A 23,601-nucleotide genomic window follows, 5' to 3' on the forward strand; every position below is an offset into this window, starting at 1 on the left:
CCGACCCTTCACCATCGGGGCTGTGGGGTGGAGGGTGTTGCATGCCGCAGTCCCATACAACCGCTAACCAAACGTTTGATGCACCATCAATAACCATGAGACGAGAATGGTGAAACTATTGAGGCTTTATTGCACAAGATGTTGAGCCTCCTGCAGCTGGAACCAGAATGGGAGCAGCGCAGGAGATTGTCCAGTATTTTTTTTTTGCTTCAGATTCCAGCAACGGCAATAATTTGCTTTTATCCCCAAGTGTCAGGTTTGCTGGTCCCTAACACCACACCCACCTACAAGACACCTTGTTTGAGAGTAAAATGTAAGTTACAAGGCATATCAATTGGAAGAATCCACACAAATCTACTTGAAATGCAGAACAAAATCAGTTTGGGTTTCAGACCATTAATCTCCTGGTTAGAATCAAAATTGGAAAGCGAGAGTTTGGAAATTGGTGGTAGCAGTAAACCTGGCAAGTAGCTTAAGAGCTAATTCAAGTGGAGTCTTGCTGCTGTGGTTCCATTACTTCATTCAGGCTAAAATATCAGATGTGCAGGAATTTACTTGACTCGAGACTCTTGCTTTAATGCTTTATGATGTTCTCTTGGCACATCACTTTTGGTGAGAATGCATTCACCAGAAATCTTGGCCAAGGCACTCTCATTCCTGGATTTTTCCACTTCTCGGGTTAAGTCCTTTCCAAGATGGTGATGTGATATTTTATTTGTGCTCGTTGCTGTGAGGGACGTGACTTAAATGAGGGGAAAAAAAGTTTCCTCATTTAAGTTACCCAATGGAAACAGCAAGCACATTAAAAGCGGCCGGGCCAGATGGAGAGTAAAGGCTTTTTCCATCCTGCCCAACAATGTGTCTCAGATACAACTCAGAGGCCACTTTACACCACACCATTGTAAGCTTTTCCAACTCCTGCGAGAGGCGTCTCCCTGGGAGTGTCAATGGGAACAGAAATCAGGACCAATTCTTGTGCCCTGGGACTCGCTGTGGTGAACCACTGTTATTGTAGTTCCACTGTTGTTCCACTGTTACTTACAGCGCTGTATATACTCTCTGTTACTGTTTGTTCCATTGTTACTCACTGTGTTATATATTGTTGTTCTTCCGTGGCTCCGCCCCACTGGGTGTTGTATATAGTTGACTGATCTGTAGCCCTGTCTCCAGTCTGGGTTCAGCAGCAGACATCTTCGAGTATTAAAACCATTACTTTGTTCTCTACAACTTGCCTCGTGTGTAATTGTTGGTGCATCACTCGCATCCTGCGGAACTAGGTTGAAAGTGTCCAAAGGTTTTTCACCACCACAGCTGAGCTTTCATCTAATTTTTCTCTCCATGTTCTGACTTGACACAATGGAGCTCATTTTCTCTGTTACTCCGTGTAACTCACGCATGATCAGCAGGTAGTAGCAGTTTGACACAACTGAGTGGCTCGCTCGGCCATTTCAACCACATTGAATCATGGAATCATAGAATTTACAGTGTAGAAGGAGGTCATTCAGCCCATCGAGTCGACACCGGCCCCTGAAAGAGCACCCTACCTAAGCCCACACGTCCACCTTATCCCCCTAACCCAGCAACCTCACCTAACTTTTGGACACTAAGGGCAATTTAGCGTGACCAATCCACCTAACCCTCACATCTTTGGACTGTGGGGGGAAATCGGAGCACCCGGAGGAAACCCACGCACACACGGGGAGAACGTGCAGACTCCGCACAGGCAGTGACCCAAGCCGGGTATCGAACTCGGGTCCCTGGAACTGTGAAACAACCACTGTACTACCGACAGTGTCGCCCATTGCTGTTGGTCCGGGGTCACAGGTTGCCCAGAACAGGTAAGGATGGCACATAGAGGCTGGTTTAAACAGCTGGCTTGTAATGCAGAACAATGCCAGCAGCTAGGATTCAATTCCCTTACCTGCCTCCCCGAATAGGCTCCGGAATGTGGCGACTAGGAGCTTTTCACAGTAACTTCATTGAAGCCTACTTGTGACAATAAGCGATTATTATTATTATTTCCTTCCCTGAAGGATATTCGTGAACCAGATGCGTGTTTACAGCAATGGGGGAGGTGATGAGAATTATTTTTACTCAGTGAGCTGTTGTTCTGCCTGAAAGGGTGGTGAAAGAATGTCAATAATAATTTTTGGAAAGGAATCAGATAAATGTTTGAAAAGGAAATATTTGTCGGACTTTGGTGATGAAGCATTTGTATTGTGTCTATCATAATGACAGGACATTCCAAAGCGCTGTAAAGCCATTGACGTTTGCTTGAGAAAGAGGAGGACGGAATTTCCCAGCGGTGGGTGGAAAAGTCGGCGTGATTCCCGCAGGGTGGCGGGATGGGTGAAAACATGCAATCTTCCACTTTTCAGCTCACTAATCATGTATCGGCGAGATGCTCAAGGAATCTCATGGTGGGACAGGCAGGAAGTCGCCCGTCTTGCATTTACCTCATGGGGTCAAAGATCCTGCCGCCATTTTTAAAAAGCACCTCAACAGACATTCAATCATTGCAGGCCAAGAGCTCTACACTGCTACTCCAGAGCCCTTGTGGCCGCAGCTCGTACGGGAGAAGCTGACTGATGTGGGCAACCACATCCCAGGGCATAGGAGACCACCTCTGGTATTGCCTTTTGTTCACCGCGTGATAAGAGCAGCGCCGGCGATACACCCAGGGTCAGTCCAATGTGAGCCATTACAGAGGTCGATGTTCACCAGCCCTTTACTTTCCAGAGGTCGCGCTGTCTCTTTCTGCTCAGTCCCTTTCTCCTCCTTGCCCTCTGCAATGGGTCCTCTTTCTCCTTTGGATGCGAGCCATTGCCTGCAGCATGGACACCTCAGTGCATCTTTGAACGAATTGAAGTAATAAATTCAGTGAGCATGTCCCTCCATCTCAAAGTTAGCAGGCCAATGCTGTGCCCTCCACCTCTGTCATGACATAGCGTCCCCACACCACACCTTTGATATAAAGGACATCCTGGAGTACCAGAGATGGGTGTTTCTGCTGTTCACACATGGAGACATTGCTCTTTGACCAGAGTAATGGGAGCCATCTGCAAGAAGCCTCATGTGGACACTTTTCCTCTGTCACCATCACCCCAGAGATTTTATGGAGAGACCATTGCCTTGGTAGCATTGAAAGACTAACCACATGAGACCTTGCCAGCCATGACTATTCACCTGTTAGGATGGAGGCTTGGAGTCACGAGTTGGCCACCCTCCACTAGCCGTACCTCTCGGAGACATGCACCTCTCTCCCTCTCTTCATCTCTGCCTCCAACTGAAGTTGATGCCAAATGGCACAGAATGAATGGCAGCTCCACACCTTGCTGGGACCTCAATGTTGTGAGAGCCGTGAGTCACATAATATTGCAATGCAGGCTTAACCATATGACTGAGCTTCTTTGTCATCCAGTTGCCTCATATTCACTAGGGTGTCCCTTTAGTTGGCCATTTGTGCTGATCTTGAACTCCACCCACCCAAAAAGATCCCCCCTCCCACCTTGAGGGGTCTCATTGACTGACCAACTATGTGGTCAAGGTCAGTTTGGACAAATGATGTGTGTCACCTTTCAACCTCACTCCAACACCTTCTACCCTCCCCTTGGAGCCACCAATTTCCCTCCATTGTCATAGAGCCACCCAATATCACCAATCCTCTCTGCTGTCACACTTGAACCTCCCCGTTACCCTGGAACCTATCACGATCCACTTCCACATGCCATTCTTCCTCTCATTGCTAACACTCGCTACTGTCCCCTTGCCCACCCTGACCTTGCCTGTTCCTGTTGTCCGGGTCACCTGACTTGTCGCTCTTCGTGACCTTATCAATGAGACCTTCACCATAGACTCTCACTCTGGACTTGCTATCCTACCGCACCCCACTCCCCCTCTGACTGCAACTGTTCCCTATTTTTATTTATTCAAAGGATGTGTATGTAACTAGCTAGGCCAGCATTTATTGCCTATCTCTAATTGCCCTTGAGAAGGTGATAGTGAGCTGCCTTCTTGAATTGCTGCTGCCTATCAGCAGTATGCTGAGTTCTCATCCAAGGAGCCAATCATCAAGACCACCGACCCTGCCCTTTAAGACACTACCTCCCCCGCCCAACTCCCCAGTCATTCCCCCTCCCCTTCCCCATATACTCTCCCCACCCGTCCGCTGTGAGCCTGCCTTCCCTTTCCAGCCTTCACTCACCCTTCCACCCAATCCCTCTCCAGCATTCCAGCCTTCCCCTGTCTCTCTTGTCCAGTTTTGGTGCAGTGTTTGTTAAGGGTACTTGATTGAAGTTACGCACGGTCCCCAAGAAGGAGAAAGCAACATCTATGGACCTTAATGTCGTGGAAGAGGTGAAGCTCAGCCGGGTGCATGCCACTCATGTACCATCATAAAACTGAATGTACTGAATTCCCACTGGCGAGGCACTTAATTTAGGGGGCGAATCATTTCGTTGAGGTGACTTTTAAATGAACATGCATGAAATGCTTTAATTCAAACAAATGATACTCCCAATATTGTTTATCAGGCAGCTAATTCTTAACCTGCCTTGAAAGTCGTGAGCAAAAATTCCAACAGTTTATCCCACTCTCGGGAAACAGATATTTCACCTCCTGCCAATTACCCCTCACTCCACGCCACAATTGTTGGGGTGACCGGAAAATTCGTTATAGCCTCTGTTGGAATGTAGTGAACTGCAGCAGCCAATTTGCGAAGATGTAGCAGGAACTAATGGGGTAGCTCCTTCAATGAGCTGGCACAGGTATGATGGACCAAATGGCCGCATTCTTTGTCATATGAATCTATGAAATGCATTGTCTCCTTGCTTCAGAATTGGCACTGGCTTAACAAAATCAAACACGGGGAAGCATCTTGCCTCTAAAATAATTTTTAGACAGGCCCAGACTATACCCTCGCCCTCTCTTTCCCAACCTTCAAACACCAGTTCCCCCTTTCCATCAGTTAGCTCCAATCCAGCATTTAGTCAGGTCTCTCACAGGCACATCAGACAGATATTTCCCCCATCTCCAGTGGAGCTGCCTGAAAAGCTTTTGAAGCGCTTGATTCACTCCATTGCGAAGGACAGCTTTAATTGCTAAAGCCAGACTATGGCTCCAGGCTCCAGTCTAAATGAACCAAGCGTCTGATTCAGTCAAATTCAATTCAGATCTTGCTGGGTCTGGTTAATGCAAGTTTTGCATTCCCTTCCCCCACCAGCCCAATAATTTCTCAGTCTGCTTCAATGTATATCTCTCAATGTTAATTCCTGATATAGGGCTGTAGATTATCCTTTAGCTTGCATGCATTTCAATGCCCAGGGAAATATGTGATATGTAAATTCCAAAAGGATGAGGGAAAGAGACTGACTGAGTTACATGGAATGGACCGGTGGGAATTGACAGAAACAAGTATCTGGTGTCCTCCAGCAATCACAAAACACATGGTAGCCACCCACAGAAACAACAAAGACCGTGGGCGGCCTCTTCTCTTGCCGAAGATGACCCCCTGCGGTGGGTTCGCCAGCACCGGGATGACTGATCCAGGCAAAACCCCATAGAGATTGGTGGGACCAGCAGGTCTCACCAGCAGCCAATGCCAAGTGACTGCCACCACTGGAAAACATGCTATGCAGAAAATCCCACCCCATTTGTTTGCAAGACACATTTTCCAGCCCCACCAAGGTGGGGTAACCGGGGGTGGTCGGGGGGTGGGGGTGGGGTGGGGGGGGGGGGGGTGGGGGGGAGGGGGGGGCGGTGGTCAGTGCAATCATTGCGGGTGGGATGAGAAAAGTCAATCTCAAAATGTTCCCATCCTGCCCGCCATTGGTGGGGCCAGGAAGTCCCATCTTCTTTCCCTAGGACAATCCCCATTGGAGAAGCTGTGAATGGTCAGCCACATGGAATCTTCAAGACCCATCTTCAGATTTGTTTCTAGTTATATGTTTCTATTATCAGGCCAATACCATTTCAGCAGCTCCTGCCTGGTTTAGCTGGCGCTACCCATATTAATGTTGGCGGGACACGATGTTAGTCCACTACCGACACAACTAAAACAGAAACATAATTCAGGAATACCGCTTTAACTATTACACAAACAAACCACAAGACTCTTATAGTCACTTTGAATGTTCCATTAACCTAAAGCCAGAAAAGCAATTTGCGTTTTCTAATTGTTTTCTAATTTAACGTTTACAGGTTTGTTCAACAAGACATTATTATAATTCTTGTGATTTGAACCTTCTGCCAATACGTAAATTTAAGTACATGGAGGAGTTTTTGTTATTCTTTTATGGGATGTGGGTATCACTGGCAACGTTAGCATTTGTTGCCCATCCCTAATTGCACTTGAACTGAGTGGCTTGCTAGACCATCCAGGGCTACCCCTTCCACAAACATTCACTTCCTCCACCACCATATACAAGATGCACTGCAGGAACTCACCAAGGTTCCTTAGACAGCATCTTCCAAACCCACTACCACTACCATCTAGAAGGACAAGAGCATCAGATACCTGGGAACACCACCACCTGGAGGTTTCCCTCCAAGTCACTCATCATTCTGAATTAAAATTATATCACCATTCCTTCACTGTCACTGGGTTAAAGTCTTTGAACTCCCTCCCTAACAGCAATCTGGGTGTATCTACACCTCATGGACTGCAGCAGTTCAAGAAGGCAGTTCCCCACCACCTGCTGGAGCGCAACTAAGATGGGCAATAAATGCTGCCCTAGCTAGCGACGCCCACATCCCATAAAAATGAATATTAAAAAATTCAGAAGGCAGTTCAGAGTCAACCACATTGTTGTGGGCCTGGAGTCACATGTAAGCCAGACCAGGTAGGGATGGCAGATTTCTTTCCCTGAAGGTCGTTAGTGAATTTTTACAGCAATCAGTGATAATTTCACAATCGCCATTACTCAGGCTAGCTTTATATTCCAGAGTTATTAATTGAATTTAAGTTCCACCAATTGCCATTTGAACCTGTGTCCCCAGAGCATTAGCCTGGGCCTCTGGATTATTGGTCCAGTGACATTTTCACAACTGAACACTTTGCTTAATCATTTGGTGCAAATACCTCAGCAAGTTTTTCATGAATTGTGGACAGTTTGAGATCATTCAGTTAACTGAGCAGATGCTCTTTACCCTGGAGACGAGAAAACTGAGGTCTTGAAAATTACCAAAAGGTTCAATAGGGCAGCTGGAGAAGATGTTTTCACTTGTGGGGTGAATCCAAAACTAAGGGCCATTAACGTGAGATAGTCATTCGTAGAATTTATATGTAGGGAAGTTATGCTCAACCGTTATTGAACCTTGATTGGACCCCAGAACATAATACCGAGGCATTGGTGAGGGTGCACAGAAGATTTACGTGGGCGACATTAGAAATGTGTAGGTATAATATCAGGAAACGATTGACACACTGGGTTTGTTTTCTCTTGCAAAAAGAAGGCCAAGGGATGGCCTAATCAAGGTTTTTATAATTATAAAATTCTTGAAAGAGTGGATGCTGAGAGAATGCTTCCTCTTTTGGGGAAGTGCAGAACTGGAGGCCATTGATACGATAGTCACCAAGAGGCGGCATGGTGGCGCAGTGGTTAGCACATGTGTCTCATGGCGCTGAGAACCCGGGTTCGATCCCAGCCCCGGGTCACTGTCTGTGTGGAGTTTGAACATTCTCCCCGTGTCTGCGCAGGTCTCACCCCCACAACCCAAAAAGGTGTGCAAGGTAGGTGGATTGGCCTCGCTAAATTGCCCCTTAACTGGAAAAAATTTTTAAAAGATGATAGTCCCCAAGAAATCTGATAGGGAATTCAGAAGAAACACCTTCATCCAGAGAGTGGTGGGAATGTGAAACTCGCTCTGAAAGCAAGTGGTTGAAGCGAATGCTTTAGATGCATTTAAGGCAAAGTGAAACAGTGAGTTGCGATGATGGATGAGACGAGGAAAGATGGGAGGAGTTTCGGGCAGAGCATAAAAACAATGTGGACTGGTAAGGCCGAATGGTCTGTTCCTATTTCTGTTTAAATCCACCGGGGAATTCAGGATAACCATTATTACCCAGTGAGTATTTAGAATGCCACAAGGGATAGTTGTCAATTTTGTAGTTTCATTTAAGGGGAAATTAGATAAGTACATGAGGGGGGGAAGGAATATAAGGACATGCTAATGAGGTTAAATCAAGAAGCGTAGATTGAGGCTCATATGTAGAACATTATCGCAGGCCTAGACAAGTCAGACTGAGCGGCCTGTTTCTGCGCTGTAAAACTCTATGTAAATCATCAGGCACATTTCTTTTATCAATATCTCATGTCTTCAACTAAATTAAATTTGTTTTTCATTCATCTACTTGACATTCAATCCTGGGGCGATGTTGCCTCGGCATCTGTAAAAGATTACGTGAATTACACGTTCTGATAAGTGGACCATTACGCTCTGGGATACATACATGCTTTGCCTGTTCTGTGAAGAGAAAATAAAAATTGGGGGCTGGGGGCACAGTCAGGAAATGGGGTGCTAGTTTTGTTCTGCAACTGAACGATATTTCGATGAATATACACAAGGCAAAAGTGTCACGGTGAAAGTAGCCTCCTGGCAACACTCAAACTAATATTCATTCCCAACTCAATGGACCAGCAGATAACAAGGGAGATAATATTCAATGTTTACAGTCTCTGCTTGTCTGCAGCTAAAATAAATCAACTGATTCTAGAAACGGGTATCCTGAAGTCAGATGTGGAGAAAATTGGAGCTGAGAGTTAAGTTGCCAGGGGCTGTAATTTAATCCTTTGCGAGATCCTGCTTTTCAAATCACTGAATAAATATCAATGTCTTTTCGTCACAGTTTTGATGAAAGAGCGACGTTTCCTACCCCTGGCTGATTAATGTTGGTATTACACTGTGCCAATTCTGCTGGGATCTTCTCCCATTCATTTGCACGGTCCATTCAAGTCACTAATGCGCTGTTGGAAGTGTCATCTTTCGGGTGGATGTAAGAGATTGAATGCCACTGTTTCGAAAAAGAGTCAGGCAACACTCCCTGTTTTCCCAACCAATATTTATCCCTCGCCTAACACCAAGCATTGTTGCCAGTGTCCCAGGTTCAATTCCCGGCTTGGGTAACTATCTGCGGAGTCTGCACGTTCTCCCTGTGTCTGCGTGGGTTTCCTCCGGGTTCTCCGGTTTCCTCCCACAAGTCCCAAAAGATGTGCTGTTAGGTGGATTGGACATTCTGAATTCTCCCTCTGTGTACACGAACAGGTGCCGGAATGTGAAGACTAGGGGCTTTTAACAGTAACATCATTGCAGGGTTAATGTACTACTTGTGACAATAAAGATTATTATTATATTATACAGAAACAGAGTACCTGACCTCAATCACACCGCTGTTTACGGGAGCTTACTATGCATATATTGGCTTCCGCGTTTCCTGCAGTGTAACCGGGTCTCCATTTCTAAACGAGACTTCATTCAGTGCCAACCCGGATTAAGTGCTTGAACTCAGAACTCGCAATCTTAGAGGCAACAGTGCTGCCACTTGAGCTGTGGCTGACTCAAGTCTAGAAAGTGATGTGTTAGCTCTTAAAACGTGACACTTTTTCAAACCTTCTTTTGAAACAGGTCTGACCACAGTGCCTGAGAACATTCCCAAAGACACCACACTACTTGATCTGCAGAACAACAAGATCACAGAGATAAAAGAAAATGACTTCAAGAACCTAAAGAACCTTCATGTAAGCTCCCTCTCATTATTGCCTTGCAGCTTTTATTTCTGAAGTGGTCATCCTGGTACAGAATTGCCCCTTGATATGTTTCCTCCAGCAACAGCATTGAGATCTCAATCTTCACCATGAGTTTGCCTCAACGCCAATGAGGGATTGGATTGGATTTGTTTCTTGTCACGTGTACCGAGGTACAGTGAAAAGTATTTTTCTGCGAGCAGCTCAACAGATCATTAAGTACATGAGAAGAAAAGGGAATAAAATAAAATACATAATAGGGCAACACAACATATACAATGTAACTACATAAGCACTGGCATCGGATGAAGCATTACAGGGTGTAGTGTTAATGAAATCAGTCCATAAGAGGGTCATTTAGGAGTCTGGTGACAGTGGGGGAAAAGCTGTTTTTGAGTCTGTTCGTGCGTGTTCTCAGACTTCTGTATCTCCTGCCCGATGGAAGAAGTTGGAAGAGTGAGTAAGCCGGGTGGGAGGGATCTTTGATTATGCTGCCCGCTTTCCCCAGGCAGCGGGAGGTGTAGATGGAGTCAATGGATGGGAGGCATGTTTGTGTGATGGACTGGGCGGTGTTCACGACTCTGAAGTTTCTTGCGGTCCTGGGCCGAGCAGTTGCCATACCAGGCTGTGATGCAGCCTGGTAGGATACTTTCTATGGTGCATCTGTAAAAGTTGGTAAGGGTTAATGTGGACATGCCGAATTTCCTTAGTTTCCTGAGGAAGTATAGGCGCTGTTGTGCTTTCTTGGTGGTAGCGTTGACGTGGGTGGACCAGGACAGATTTTTGGAGATGTGCACCCCTAGAAATTTGAAACTGCTAACTATCTCCACCTCGGCACCGTTGATGCTGACAGGGGTGTGTACAGTACTTTGCTTCCTGAAGTCAATTACCGGGAGCACTTTTTGTCCCCGGTTATGCTTGAGGCCTTCCTCGATCGGTGGGCACACGAGGGACTGGAATGCGTCGAAGGCTTAAGAGAACAAAATTAAAATTGTTAAATTGTTTTTCAAGCTAGTTTTGTATGATTTGGAACTTGAATTTGCACCAGTCTAATAAGGGGCATGTAGGTTTTAAGGGTTCCCTTGTGCTGATTTATCACCCTTACTGATTGGTTAACAGAGTTAAACTGGCTTCAAGTTGTCTTTGTAAAGGAATTTTCTCACTGCAGTCTCTCTTTGCCTCAATGTGTGAGGTATAGTGGTGGAATGGTTACATTACTGGGTGAATAATGCAGCCATCTTAAACAGTAATCAGAGTAAATTCAAATCCCACCATAGTAAAAAAAATGTTTTTGAAGTAGTTCGTGAAGTTAAATTGAGTTTCAAAAAACTCGGCAATACGAAGCTGCTGGATATGAGTGAAAGTGACCCGTGAAGCTGTTGGACTGTCGGGTGGAAAAGAAAAGAATCTGGTTTGCAGATGTTCTTCAGTGAAGGAAACCTGACCCAATCGTTTTTAAATGTTTGTTCAAGGTACAGGCACCATTTATTGCACTTGAGGAGATGGTGGAGATCCCCTTTCTTAATCTGCTGCTGCCCTGTGGTGGAGATACATCCACAGTGCTCTTTGGTATGGAGGAGTGGAATATCACCCCTAAAGGATTTAACATTGGCAGGGATGTAAAGTGAATGATAGTGGATTATTTATTAGCCTTTCACGGGATGTGGGCACCAATGGCAAGGCCAGCATTTTATAGCCCATCCTTAATTGCCCTTGAACTGAGTGATTCACTCGGACAGTACAGAGGACAGTTAAGAGTAACCACAATGCTGTGGGTCTGGAGTCACATGTAGGTCAGACCAGGTAAGGATGGCAGATTTCCTTCCCTAAAGGATATCAGTGAACCAGATGGGGTTTTACAACAATTGATGGTAATTGTCATACTCACCCTTACTGAGACTAGCTTCATCGTCCAGATTTATTAATTGAATTTAAATTCCACTAGCTACCATGATGGGATTTGAACCAATGTCCCCAGAGATTAGCCTGTGCCTTGGGATTGCTAGAGCGATGAGATTACCACTATGTAACTGTCTCTCATTATGCACCCTACATGTCCACCCCAGTCTCCCGTGACTTTCTATTGATGGCAATGGGCAGGAATATTTACTGGTACATATACTGGAGGGCAAATTGTCCCCATCAAGACCCTCTGTCAAATTGGACAGTTTCACCCACAGATATCCTGCTCTGGCTCTCCCACTAGCTCCTGATGAATACTGGCAAATGGAATGTAGGGGGTTTTGTTGCTTTGTTATTTTATTGTGTCCTTCTGTGCTCTACTCAGCCTCCAATAATAAAGCAGCCCATTCAGAGTTCTTATTGCAAGTCACCAACTGTGGGCTTTACTCCCTCCCTACTCTCTCTTTTACCTTGAACACAGAGTGCCCATCTCTTAGTCAAGGTCATTTCAGAGTTCTCCTCTAGTCTGGTGCAAGGGACCAGCCTCTCATTTAAGTGCAGCCGGCCATTCAAAGAGCTGGCACAATGGCCTCCTTGGTCCTTCTTAACAGGCCCCCACTGGGCCATCAGAGGGTCTCCCACAACATGTAACCTTCCTCTCAGGTTCCTCCCCTCCCCCACCGCCCCAGCCTATATACCCTAACTGCCTCACACTTCACCTTCTCCACCCAAATCCCCAGGCTTATCTCCGTTCCCAGTTTCAGTGCACTGCATGCCTCACTGCAGTACTGTCAATGGCACTGCTGGCACTGGAGAGCCAGAGGCCACTGAGGAACCAGCAGTTCTCTGAGGTGAGTCTTCCTGTTGCTGAGGATGGAAGTCCCACCTCAAGCCAATTAACATCCAGTTGACCATTAGGGCTACATGGAGCGGAAGTCTGGCTCTACCCCAGACATATTAACCAGGAGAGTGGAGTCCACGGCACACCATTAAATCCAGCTCCAGGACTCTTTTCTCAATCGCCTGATAAAACAGTACAACCTGTACACAAGCTATCAAACAGGTGCTGCCCCAGTGTACCATTTACCCTCAAGCTTCACTTTCTGGCTTCCCCATACTTGCTTTGCTTCCCAATGGATTATTTTCCCAAATATTTATCCCACACGTGTAGCCACTTATCTATAAGTGGCCACTTTCTGTTATATCCTTTTTGGCATCACTTCCACGCCCTAAACTTTTGCCAAGCTGCTGTCAGTGGGAGTGCTGTTACTATTGAAAATGGCCTGCGCGATTTGGCAGCAGTAGGCCCTGAAGAGTCACAATAATTGCAATCGATACCAACCAGTTAGAACCATCGCTGCTAACATAGTGTGCAGTCACCTTCAATTCAAATCAACAAAGCAGTCAAGAGGCAAGGTCAAATAAGTAGAATGGGCTACATTCCCTGGCATTTAGAAGAATGCTAAGGTGATCTCATTGATTTCATAGAATCATCGAATTTACAGTGCAGAAGGAGACCATTCAGCCCACCCAAACCCCTGGGAGACCCTCACAAGCGCTGTTCTGTCTCATCCTCGTTTCTGGATACCAGTACTGAACAGCGCTTGCCAGAGGTCTCGAGGCAAAGGAGATAGATCCCAATGCGTCGGGTAACTTAGGAATCTGCTCATCAAAGTGAGACTAGTTGCCTCGCTTTAATATACAGATTTGCTAAAACGTGGTCCCGCTCAGAATCGGCAGGATTCACATCGCAACGTCTCGTGCGATCACATTAGAGCTTGCGAGGCATTGCGAGCGGGGTAGATCCCGGGAGCGGGTTCTACCAGCATTTATTGGCCACTCTGCGCCACGGCGAGTTTCTTTTTGTGCGCAGTTGCCATTAAATCGTGTGGCCTCAACTGCTTTTTGTGGCAGAGAATTTTACAGGCTCACCACTCCCTGGGTGAAGAAATGTTTCCTCTTCCAGTCCTAGATAGTTTACGCGGTATCCTCAGACTGTGTGCCCTAGTTCTGGACTCCCCCACCATCAGGTAGAAATGAAAGATCCCATTGTGCTAATTTAAAGAAGAGCGGGGAGTTATCCCCAGTGTTGTGGCCCAAGCTTATCCTGTAATCAACCTCATTACATTCTGGGAACTTGCTGTGTGCAAATTGGCTGCTGTGTTTCCTATTTTGTAGCAGGGGTTGCCCACAAAAGTGCTTCAACAGCTGTGAAGCGCTTTGAGACATCTCATAAAAGGCGTTATTATAAATACATGTCTTTATTTTTAAGGCAAATGAGCTCCAACAGAATAAAAGCCATGGGAAGCATTGAACCTAACCTCCGGCAGAACACGGTCTGAAAGCAACAACTTCCCTCAGCACCAAGGTGCCTGTAATAAAGTTCAGATGGGGCTGCACTAACTGGTTTCCTCTGTGGCTTCATAAAGATTATACCAGCAAAGTTCAAAACAACTGTTTATAGGTATTGGGCAGAAAGCCACTAGTCTGTATTTTACTCTGTTGCATTAATCCAAGCCTTGTTTGAATTAGAGGTTTAACTTCATTAAGGACAAAACTACATAAAGAATGATCCAGAATTCCTTTATGTCAATGTTCTATTTACAAGCCGTTCCTTTTTTATAACCGCACATTTTGGGAGCCAGAGGCAGATTTCATAGTGAATCGTAAACTTGTTCTATTTGTTTACACAAATGATTTCAGTGCAAATAGCAAGTGGAGAAAAATGTTGCCCCCATATAATCCTTTTATATTTGCCCATAGAATGAGCTCTTCACCGCAGCTGCAGGGCCATGTTGAGCACAGGCGAGGTGTAACCCCAGAGAAAGGGAGGGACAATCGGAGAACATTTTAACCCAAAGCACCTTGTAGGATGTTGAGAAAACTAGGATCAGAAAAGGCCTGGGAATGGTTTGCTCGGTCGTGTTCGGTCACGAATGGTGCCAAGAACACTCAGCACACTCAGAGGCTGAAGGATCAATTCTGTCTGAGGAGAGTAGTCAGTGTGCCACATATATCGCAAACAATCGTGCATAATAATTAGTCTAGAAGTGACTGTTGTCCATAATCAACTGATGAATGTCTGAGGGAGAAATGTCAGCCAGAACTCCCCTGATCTTTTTTGAATATTACCATGGGTTGTACTCTTTACAGATGGCAGAGAGGGCCTCAGCTAAGAGACGACAGTCCCACAGTACCCTACGATTTTGTTAACTCGACCATGTACTTGACCTTCTGGCTTAAAGTAAGTGCATTAAAAAGTCAGAGCAGGAGTTGGCTATTTGGCCTATTGAGCCTGCTCAGCATTTGAATACCATCATGGCTGATCTGATTGTGGCCTTAACTCCACTTCACTGCCTGCTCCAAAACTCTTGGCTCCCTCTTGCTGATCAGAAATCTGTCTAACTCAGCCTTGAATTTATTCAATGACCCTACCTCCACTGCTCTCTGAGGAAGGGATTTCCAAAGATGAATGCCCCTCTGAGAGAAGACATTTTCCATTTTAAATTGGAAACCCCTGACTTTAATGCTGTGCCCCCCCCAGAATCTTATACATTTCAATTGGATCACTTCTCATTCTTCTAAACTGCAATGAGTACATACCCTTAACCCACTCAACCTTTCCATCTGAGGCAAACCCCATTCATCCCAGAAAGCAACCTAGTAAACCTTTGCTTAGATAGATCATGGAATAACAGAGGTTCTCTAAAGGAGGCAAGGTGGTTGCATAACAAGTAATGCCACTGCTTTCAAAAGATTTTCAATAGAAGGTATGCAGATTTTGAAGTGTAGGAAATTAAGAATAGATTGAGAGCAGCTTTGTCTAATTGTCCAGCTTCCCCTCGGTTTCATAATCTGTTTCTGCTACTGTTCCCATTCAGCAATGATGGAACATTAGCCTCTGCAGCTAAGAAACACTCCAAGTCCAATCAGACATTCTCCACTTCATGGGCGTGCCAACACATGTGGAGAAAACAGAATAGCAGCTGTTAACTTGTTGGAGGCAAGGCATATCTGTGTGCAGTTTTAGTCTCCATATTGAAGGAAGGATGGAAATGTGTTCGAGGTGGTTCAGAGGAGGTTTACTGGATTGATATCTGGAATGAGCGTGTTGCCTTATGAGGAAAGGTTAGACAGACTGGGCTTGTTTACACTGGAGTTTACAAGAGTGAGGGATGGAAGGATATAAGATCCTAAACGGTATTGACAAGGTGGATGTGGAAAGGATGTTTCCTCTTGTGGGTGAGTCCAGAACTAGGGGGCACTGTTTTAAAATTAGGGGTCACCCTTCTGGACAGAAATGAGGACAATTCTTTTCTCTCAGAGGATTGGTAGACTTTGGAACTCTGTACCTCGGAAGGCAGTGGGGAGGATGCCATTGAATATTTTTAAGGCAGGAGTAAGGCCAGGGAATCAAAGGTAACCGGAAGTAGATGGGAATGTGAAATTCAAAACACAGTCAGATCAGCCATGATCTTTTTTCATAGAAACTTTCATAGAATTTACAGTGCAGAAGGAAGCCATTCGGCCCATCGAGTCTGCACCGGCTCTTGGAAAGAGCAACCTACCCAAGGTCCACACCTCCACCCTATCCCCATAACCCAGCAACCCCACCCAATGCAATTTTGGACACTAAGGGCAATTTAGCATGGCCAATCCACCTAACCTGCACTTCTTTGGACTGTGGGAGGAAACCGGAGCACCCGGAGGAAACCCACGCACACACGGGGAGGATGAGCAGACTCCGCACAGACAGTGACCCAAGCCGGAATCGAACCTGGGACCCTGGAGCTGTGAAGCAATTGTGCTATCCACAATGCTACCGTGCTGCCCCTTATTGAATGGCGGAGCAGGCTCGAGGGGCTGAATGGCTACACATGCTCCTATTTCGTATGTTCATCTGAATGGAGGAACAGCCACAACATTGGCACCATTACACTAGTTATCATGGAAGAATTAGCGGTGGCAATGGAGGGAGCCTCAAGAGGAAGCCTTCCAAGTTGTGAAGCGAGCATTACAGTCATCAAACCTCTCGTGGCACGTTGACCCGGGAAACCAATCATGCTGACATGTGATGCATCCCCTTATAGTATAGGGGCCGTTTTATCCCACAAAATGGTAGCTGGTTCGGAATACCCTATCGCCTTTGCCTCAAGGACGCTTTCTGAAGCAGGGATCAAGAAGGAGGGCTTAGCGGTTATATTCAGTGTGAAGAAATTCCACCGGTATGTGTACGGTCGACAGTTTGACATTATGACTGGCCACAAGCCATTACTGTGCTTTTTAAGGGATTATAAGGTGCAAACTGCCCATAGCCTCAGTGAGGATACAGCTTTGGGCCTTGTTGTTGGTGGCCTAAAACTATGCTTTTCAGCACTGGCCAGGGATGCAAATCGCTAATGCGGATGCATTAAGCCACCTGCCTCTACCCAAGAGCATTCCATCACCACCACCTATACCCCAGGAGATCAGCCTAGCTTTAAACTTCCTGTGCACTTTGCCAATGTCCGTGGACAGATACACAACTGGACTCAAAGAGACCCTATTCTTTCAAAGTAAAAATGAATGATACAGTCTGCCTGTCATTGCGAGAAGTCCGAACAGCTGAGGCCAAACTTTACTTCTCAGGATGAGTTGACATCTGAAGTCGGAGAGATTCTGTGGGGATCACAGGTGGTCAATCTGCCTCAGGCTAGGGGGCCCCTCCGTCAAGAGCTACATAGTGCCCACCCAGAGCAGATGGAGATGTTGGTGCAGAGTTGTGTCTGGAGGCCAGTCATAGATAAAGCCATTGAAGAACTAATACAACAATGCCACCCTTGCCGAATGCAGAAATCTTTGCTGCCTTCCGCCACCCTTCACCCTTGGGAATGGCCAGATCGCCTGTGGACCATGGTCCCGTTGATTATGTGGGCCCGTTTATGAGCAAGGTGTTTTTTGTGTTGATGGGTGCCCACTCTAAGTGGCTATCAGTTCAAGAGATGGCGACCACTACCTGAGCAGCCATGAGATGCCTTGTGCCGAGTGTTTGCCATTCATGGGCTTCCTGAGTCAATTGTTTCGGACAATCGCACCCTCTCCACCAACAATGATTTCCAGGTTTTTGTGCAAGCCAATGACACATGAGGACAGCCCCCTACCACCCAGTGTTGAATGGTCTGGCTGAGACGGCCGTCCAAACTTTCAAGAATGTAATTAAAAAGCAATCTGATAAATCCCTTCGCCAGAGGTTGGCTAATTTTGTTAGTTGTACAACTCAACCTCGCACTCAACCATGGGGATCACACCAGCTCACGGGCCAACAATTGAAAACTCAATTGGATTTTGTGTTTCCAAATTTGGCATGGAGGGTGGAGTCATGCCAGGCCTCCCTAAAGAGTGAGCGGTCAGAGCAGAGGGTAGACAGGCCATTCCAGCTGGGTGATTTGGGATTTGGTCCATAATTCTGCCTCAGGTTCACCTTCGTTACACGGATGGGTTGTGATCCAGTCAGGGCCGGTGTTTTATGTTGTCAATGTGAATGGGAAGTCCATCAGACAGACCCCTTAAGGAGTTGTGGGTTGGTGACCCCCAACTTGGAGTCGACAAGTCAAGGGAACACTGTGAATAGTCCTTTAACTCTGCCCATCAAAGGGAGCCAGGGACTCCCCTTGATGGACAGAGTTAAAGGACTACAAAATTATGAGGGGCATAGACAGAGTGGATAGTCAGAGACTTTTTCCCAGGGTAGAGGGGTCAATTACTTGGGGGCATAGGTTTAAGGTGTGAGGGGCAAGGTTTAGAGGAGATGTACGAGGCAAGTTTTTTACACAGAGGGTAGTGGGTGCCTGGAACTCGCTACCGGAGGAGGTGGTGGAAGCAGGGCCGATAGTGACATTTAAGGGGCACCTTCACAAATGCATGAATAGGATGGGAATAGAGGGATACGGACCCAGGAAGTGTAGAAGATTTTAGTTTAGACGGGCAGCATGGTCGGCACAGGCTTGGAGGGCCGCAGGGCCTGTTCCTGTGCTGTGCTGTTTGTTTCTGTTCAACGAGCTGCACCAGTTGAGGCCAGTGAGGTCAGTTCGCCTATTGTTGCAGTGGTGCCTCCCAAGGTAGCATCAACTGTTGACCACTCGATCTCCCAAAAAGGTGTCGAGCTTGTGGCAGGGCTGCAGAAGTCCGGCAGGATCCGGAGGTCTCCGGACCGATTGATGTTTTGATGGACTCTCTTTCCCCTGTTGTCCCTGTTTACATTTGTAACTTCTGTACACAGTTTTTGGGGGAGTTGTAATAAGGGACTTAAGGGGGGAGGAGGGCTGTGTTAGCGTGGATCCTTTAAGGGGGCAGGCTCCAGGTACCACATGACCAGCTCAGGGCCAATCGCACGGGAGGGTGTGAACTCCTGCAAATGGGGAGTTTGCGCGAGGCCTTGGGTGCAGGACTCCAGGCAGTGTGGCCCAATGAGCTGAAATGTTAAGACTTGTTGTACAGTGTTCTGTGCCTGTTACTTTAACTGACTTTGCCTTTCATCAATAAACCTCTCTGTTTACTACTGGAATCCTCCAGTATATGTCTCGAGCCACAACACTTAACTATTCCAACTAATCCGTAACTATTTCATCCAAGCTTAACTCCTCCAACTCACCTCAACTACTCCATGAGGTAGGAGGTTTCTCATTCTAACCACTCTCTGGGTAAATAAATTTATTCTCTATCAGGTTTATTAGTTACTATCTAGTATTTATGGCCCCTAGTTTTGGATGTCTTGTAGGTCGCTCCTTTTATGTAGAAAAAATGGCACCAGCATGTTCAGCCTTGCCTGAGACATCTCAGTTGTGGTCTGTGAAAGTCTTATTTTGCACCTTCTCTGGTGCCTCTGTGTCCTTTATGTAGCATCGAGACCATGGCTGTGCACAGTGTTTAGTCAAGTGCAACCTAACTAAATAAGTTAATATGCATCCCCTTGAGCTATGAACCCAATTTAGAAAAATATGAGTAGCACAGCATGGTTATAATTTAGTGGACACTCATCTAGAAGGTGGTGGTGCTATTTTTGTATAAATTATGTACAAGCCAGCTGAAATGATACATTGAGTGACAAACAAAGTTAACATTTCAGGGTGATGACCTTTCTTCTGAGCAGGCCCATGAAGGTCATCAACCTGTAACATTAGTTCTGCTTCTCTCTCTCCTCTGGTGCCGCCTCACCTTGCTGAGTATTTTCTGTCTCTTTTTCAGATTCCCAGCACCTGCAGTATTTTGCGTTTTGTGGTGTTTACAATGATTTTTGGCAGCTTTCCTTTCTTTTCTAGGCATTGATCCTGGTCAACAACAAAATTGGCACAGTTCATCCCAAAGCCTTCGTACCCCTGGTGAAGTTGCAGAAACTTTACATGTCCAAGAATCTGCTGAAGGAAATCCCGGCAAACATGCCTCCTTCCCTCCATGAGCTTCGCATCCACGAGAATGAAATCACCAAAGTGAAGAAGAACGTGTTTGACAATCTGTCGCAGGTGTACGCCTTAGGTATAACTCACTGACACCATGTTCATTGAGATCAGACACGATGCCAAGCTAAATATGGCAAATTTCACACTCCTTTCATTGGCACTGAATGTATTCTCTTTAGCTAGCGTTAAAAGGTTGGGGGATGCGTAGGGTTAATTTTACAAGTTTTGTGCTTCCTTTGTAATTCCCGGCTTTGGTCACTGACTGTGTGGAGTCAGCATGTCCTTCCCGTATCTGCGTGGGTTTCCTCAGGGTACTCCGATTTCCTCCCACAAGTCCCGAAAGACGTGCGTGTTAGGTGAATTGGACATTCTGAATTCTCCCTCAGTGTACCCGAACAGGCGCCGGAAAGTGGCAACTTGAGGATTTTCACAGCAACTTCTTTGCAGTGTTAATGTAAGCCTACTTGTGACACAAATAAAGATTATTATCATTCTCACCCATCTGGGCAGATCAGGAATTCTGACAAACCCTTCCTACTTTTAATTCTTCATATCTGTGGATGGGAAATCATAGGATAAACCACGTCAGAATTCCCAATGAACATTCACAGTGGGTAAGTGTTATAACCTGCCTGCTTTGGCTGGGGACTAATGACAATCCCACAATCCTGTGGGAGTATGAGCTTCCCGGATGCAGAGAAATCATTAGCAGACTCCCTGTGTAAATAAAGCTGGGAATTTGGAACCAGCAGGAAGGAGGGAGCAGCAAGCGAAGTTGCTGCTGCTGTTGTAAATATATGTTATTGTAAATAAATGTTATTTCTTTGTATCCTTACAACTTGTGCTGGATTCTTCGTGGCCCTCACAAAAGTAAGGCTCCACATTGGGAACTCAAGTTAAAATGATCTCATTGGAACTAGGGGTATTGTAGTTTGGAAGCATTGTCGTGAAGTCAATTGCTTTCCAATTCTATTGTAGTCTGAATACATAGAATCCTATAGTGCAGAAGGAGGCCATTTGGCCCATCGGGTCTGCACTGACTCTCCGAAAGAGCATGGTACCCAGGCCCTCTCCCCTGGCCTACACCCATAACCCCGCACAATTGCCTCACAATCTTTAGACACGAAGGGGCAATTTAGAATAACCAATCCACCTAACCTGCACATCCCTGGACAATAAGGGGCAATTTAGCATGGCCAATCCACCTAACCTGCACAGCTTTAGACTATGGGAGGAAACTGGAGCACCTGGAGGAAACCCACTCAGACACGGGGAGAATGTGCAAACTCCGCACAGTCACCCATGGCCGGAATTGAACCCAGGTCCTTGGTGCCATGAGGTAGTAGTGCTAACCACTGTGCCATCATGCCACCTAAAATATACTAATGGACCGCACTGATAATCATCCCTGGGACAATCTGTCACAAAGCTCAACTTCTCTGAAGCTTATAGAGTTTCCCCAAAGATTAGTTACTGTTGTTGCTTTCAGGTCTGTAGTGCTAATATATTTCCTCCTGAAGAAATAAACCATTTCATGTTTTTTTTAATGGTTTCACACTCTTGCTCCATGCCATGTCATGTTCCAGGCCTCTGACACCACCACTGTACAAAGGTAAATCTAATGAAGGCAGAGTACTGCTCTACTGGCCTTGATTGTGAAGGGACGGAGGGCTGGATACAATAAGGACCAAGCCCAAAGTGGGAGGTGAACACTGGGAGTTCAGGGTTAAAGCCAGGGAAATATAACCACAGATTTTCTCATTGTCCTGCTTGAACCCAGCCTGGCTGGAGGGAGGACATCCAAAAATGTCCACCTGGAGGAAACCCACACAGACACAGGGAGAAAGTGGAAACTCCACACAGACAGTCACGCGATTCCGGAATTGAACCCGGGACCCTGCAGCTGTGAGGCAATAGTGCTAAGCACTGTGCCACCCCATAGTTTTATTGTATTCACAGTTAAGCACTGCTTTATACAGTGGCTGTTGATGATATATATCACCCTGTATCCTGATTTTAAAAAAAAATTAATTCATGGGATGTGGGTGTCGCTGGGTCAGAATTTATTGCACATCCCTAATTGCCCTTGAGGGGGCAGTCAGGAGTCAACCAGATTGCTGTGGGTCTGCTGAGGACCAGGTAAGGATGGCAGATTTCATTCCCGAAAGGACATTTGTGAACCAAATGGGTTTTTTCCACGACAATTGGCAATGGTTTCATGGCCATCGTTAGACTTTAAATTCCAGATTTTTAAAATTGAATTCAAATTTCACAGTGGCGGGATTCGAACACGGGTCCCCAGGTCTCACTCCTACAAAAATGCTGTTCAGGATGGAGGTCAATTGGAAATTTCAAAACCGTTGTTTTTGTCAGGCAAGGCGGGTACAGAATAAAGATGGATGGACAGAATTAAGACATAAATCAGCCTTGAGCTAATTAAATTGTGGAACAGTCTGAAGAGGCTGAATGTCCGCCTCCTTTTCCCTCATTCCCACGACATCAGTGAATTGAGCTTTCTACGACTCTGTGATTCACTGTGTCATTCATGTTGGTTAATGCAAAAAACCCCACATTTGGACATCCTTTTTTATATTAAACATTAAAACGGGGCGGGATTCTCCAACCCCCGCCGGGTCGGAGAATCGACGGGGAGCGGTGTGAATCCCGCCCCCGCCGTCTGCCGAATTCTCCGGCGCCGGAGATTTGGCGGGGGCGGGAATCGCGGCCGTCGGTCGGCAGGCCCCCCCCCCGGCCCACGATTAGCCGAAGTCTCGCCCGTTCTATGCAGGTCTCGCCGGCGTAAATTGGAGTTGGTCCCTTACCGGCGGGACTTGGCGGCACGGGCGGGCTCCAGGGTCCTCAGGGGGGGCGATCTGGCCCCAAGGGAGTGCCACCACAGTGGCCTGGCCCGTGATCGGGGCCCACCGATCCGCCAGTGAGCCTGTGCCGTGGGGGCACTTACACGCCTGCTGTGTAAGCCTCCGCGATGGCCGACGCGTAGGTGAACCCCCCCCCCGCGCATGCGCGGGGATGACGTCAGCAGCCAGCAACGGAGTCCCTTCGGCCCCTGCTGGCGCGGCGCCAAAGGCCTTCCACGCTGGCCGGTGGGGCGCCAACCACTCCGGGATGGGCCAAGCCCCTGAAGGTGCGGAGGATTCCGCACCTTTGAGGCGGCCCGACACCGGAGTGGTTCACACCACTCCTTCCCGCCAGGACCCCCCGCCCCGCCGTGTACGGGAGAATCCCGCCGATATTTCAACTATATTGTATTACTGGATTACATTGCCTGAAAACAGATTTAATAGTGAATTTCAAAGGGGTATTGGATATTTCCCAGAAAAAAATAAACTTTGAAGGCTGTGGGGAAAGAGAAGAGTGGGATTAGTTAGGTGGTTGTTTCAAAATAATCCACACAGCCACAATCATTGGAATGGTCTCCTTTTTAAAATGTATTCATTCATGTGATGCGGGAATCAGGCCAGCATTTATTGTCCATCCCTAATTTCCCTTCAGAAGGTGGTGGT

The 23,601-nt window shown here is 46.6% G+C and overlaps 1 protein-coding gene across 1 annotated transcript in view; it reads left to right on the forward strand.

Annotated features, from left to right (window-relative positions):
• The window catches only part of dcn (decorin), a 73,256-nt gene that overhangs the window by 38,272 nt on the left and 11,383 nt on the right, over positions 1-23,601 (forward strand). The window contains exons 3-4 of the mRNA XM_072484945.1: positions 9,622-9,734; positions 19,940-20,153. Of these exons, the coding sequence (XP_072341046.1) occupies positions 9,622-9,734; positions 19,940-20,153 (327 nt within the window). The remainder of the gene's footprint in view (positions 1-9,621; positions 9,735-19,939; positions 20,154-23,601) is intronic.

This window comes from Scyliorhinus torazame, chromosome 19, assembly GCF_047496885.1.
Source record: "Scyliorhinus torazame isolate Kashiwa2021f chromosome 19, sScyTor2.1, whole genome shotgun sequence".
Classification (NCBI taxonomy): Eukaryota; Metazoa; Chordata; class Chondrichthyes; order Carcharhiniformes; family Scyliorhinidae; genus Scyliorhinus; species Scyliorhinus torazame.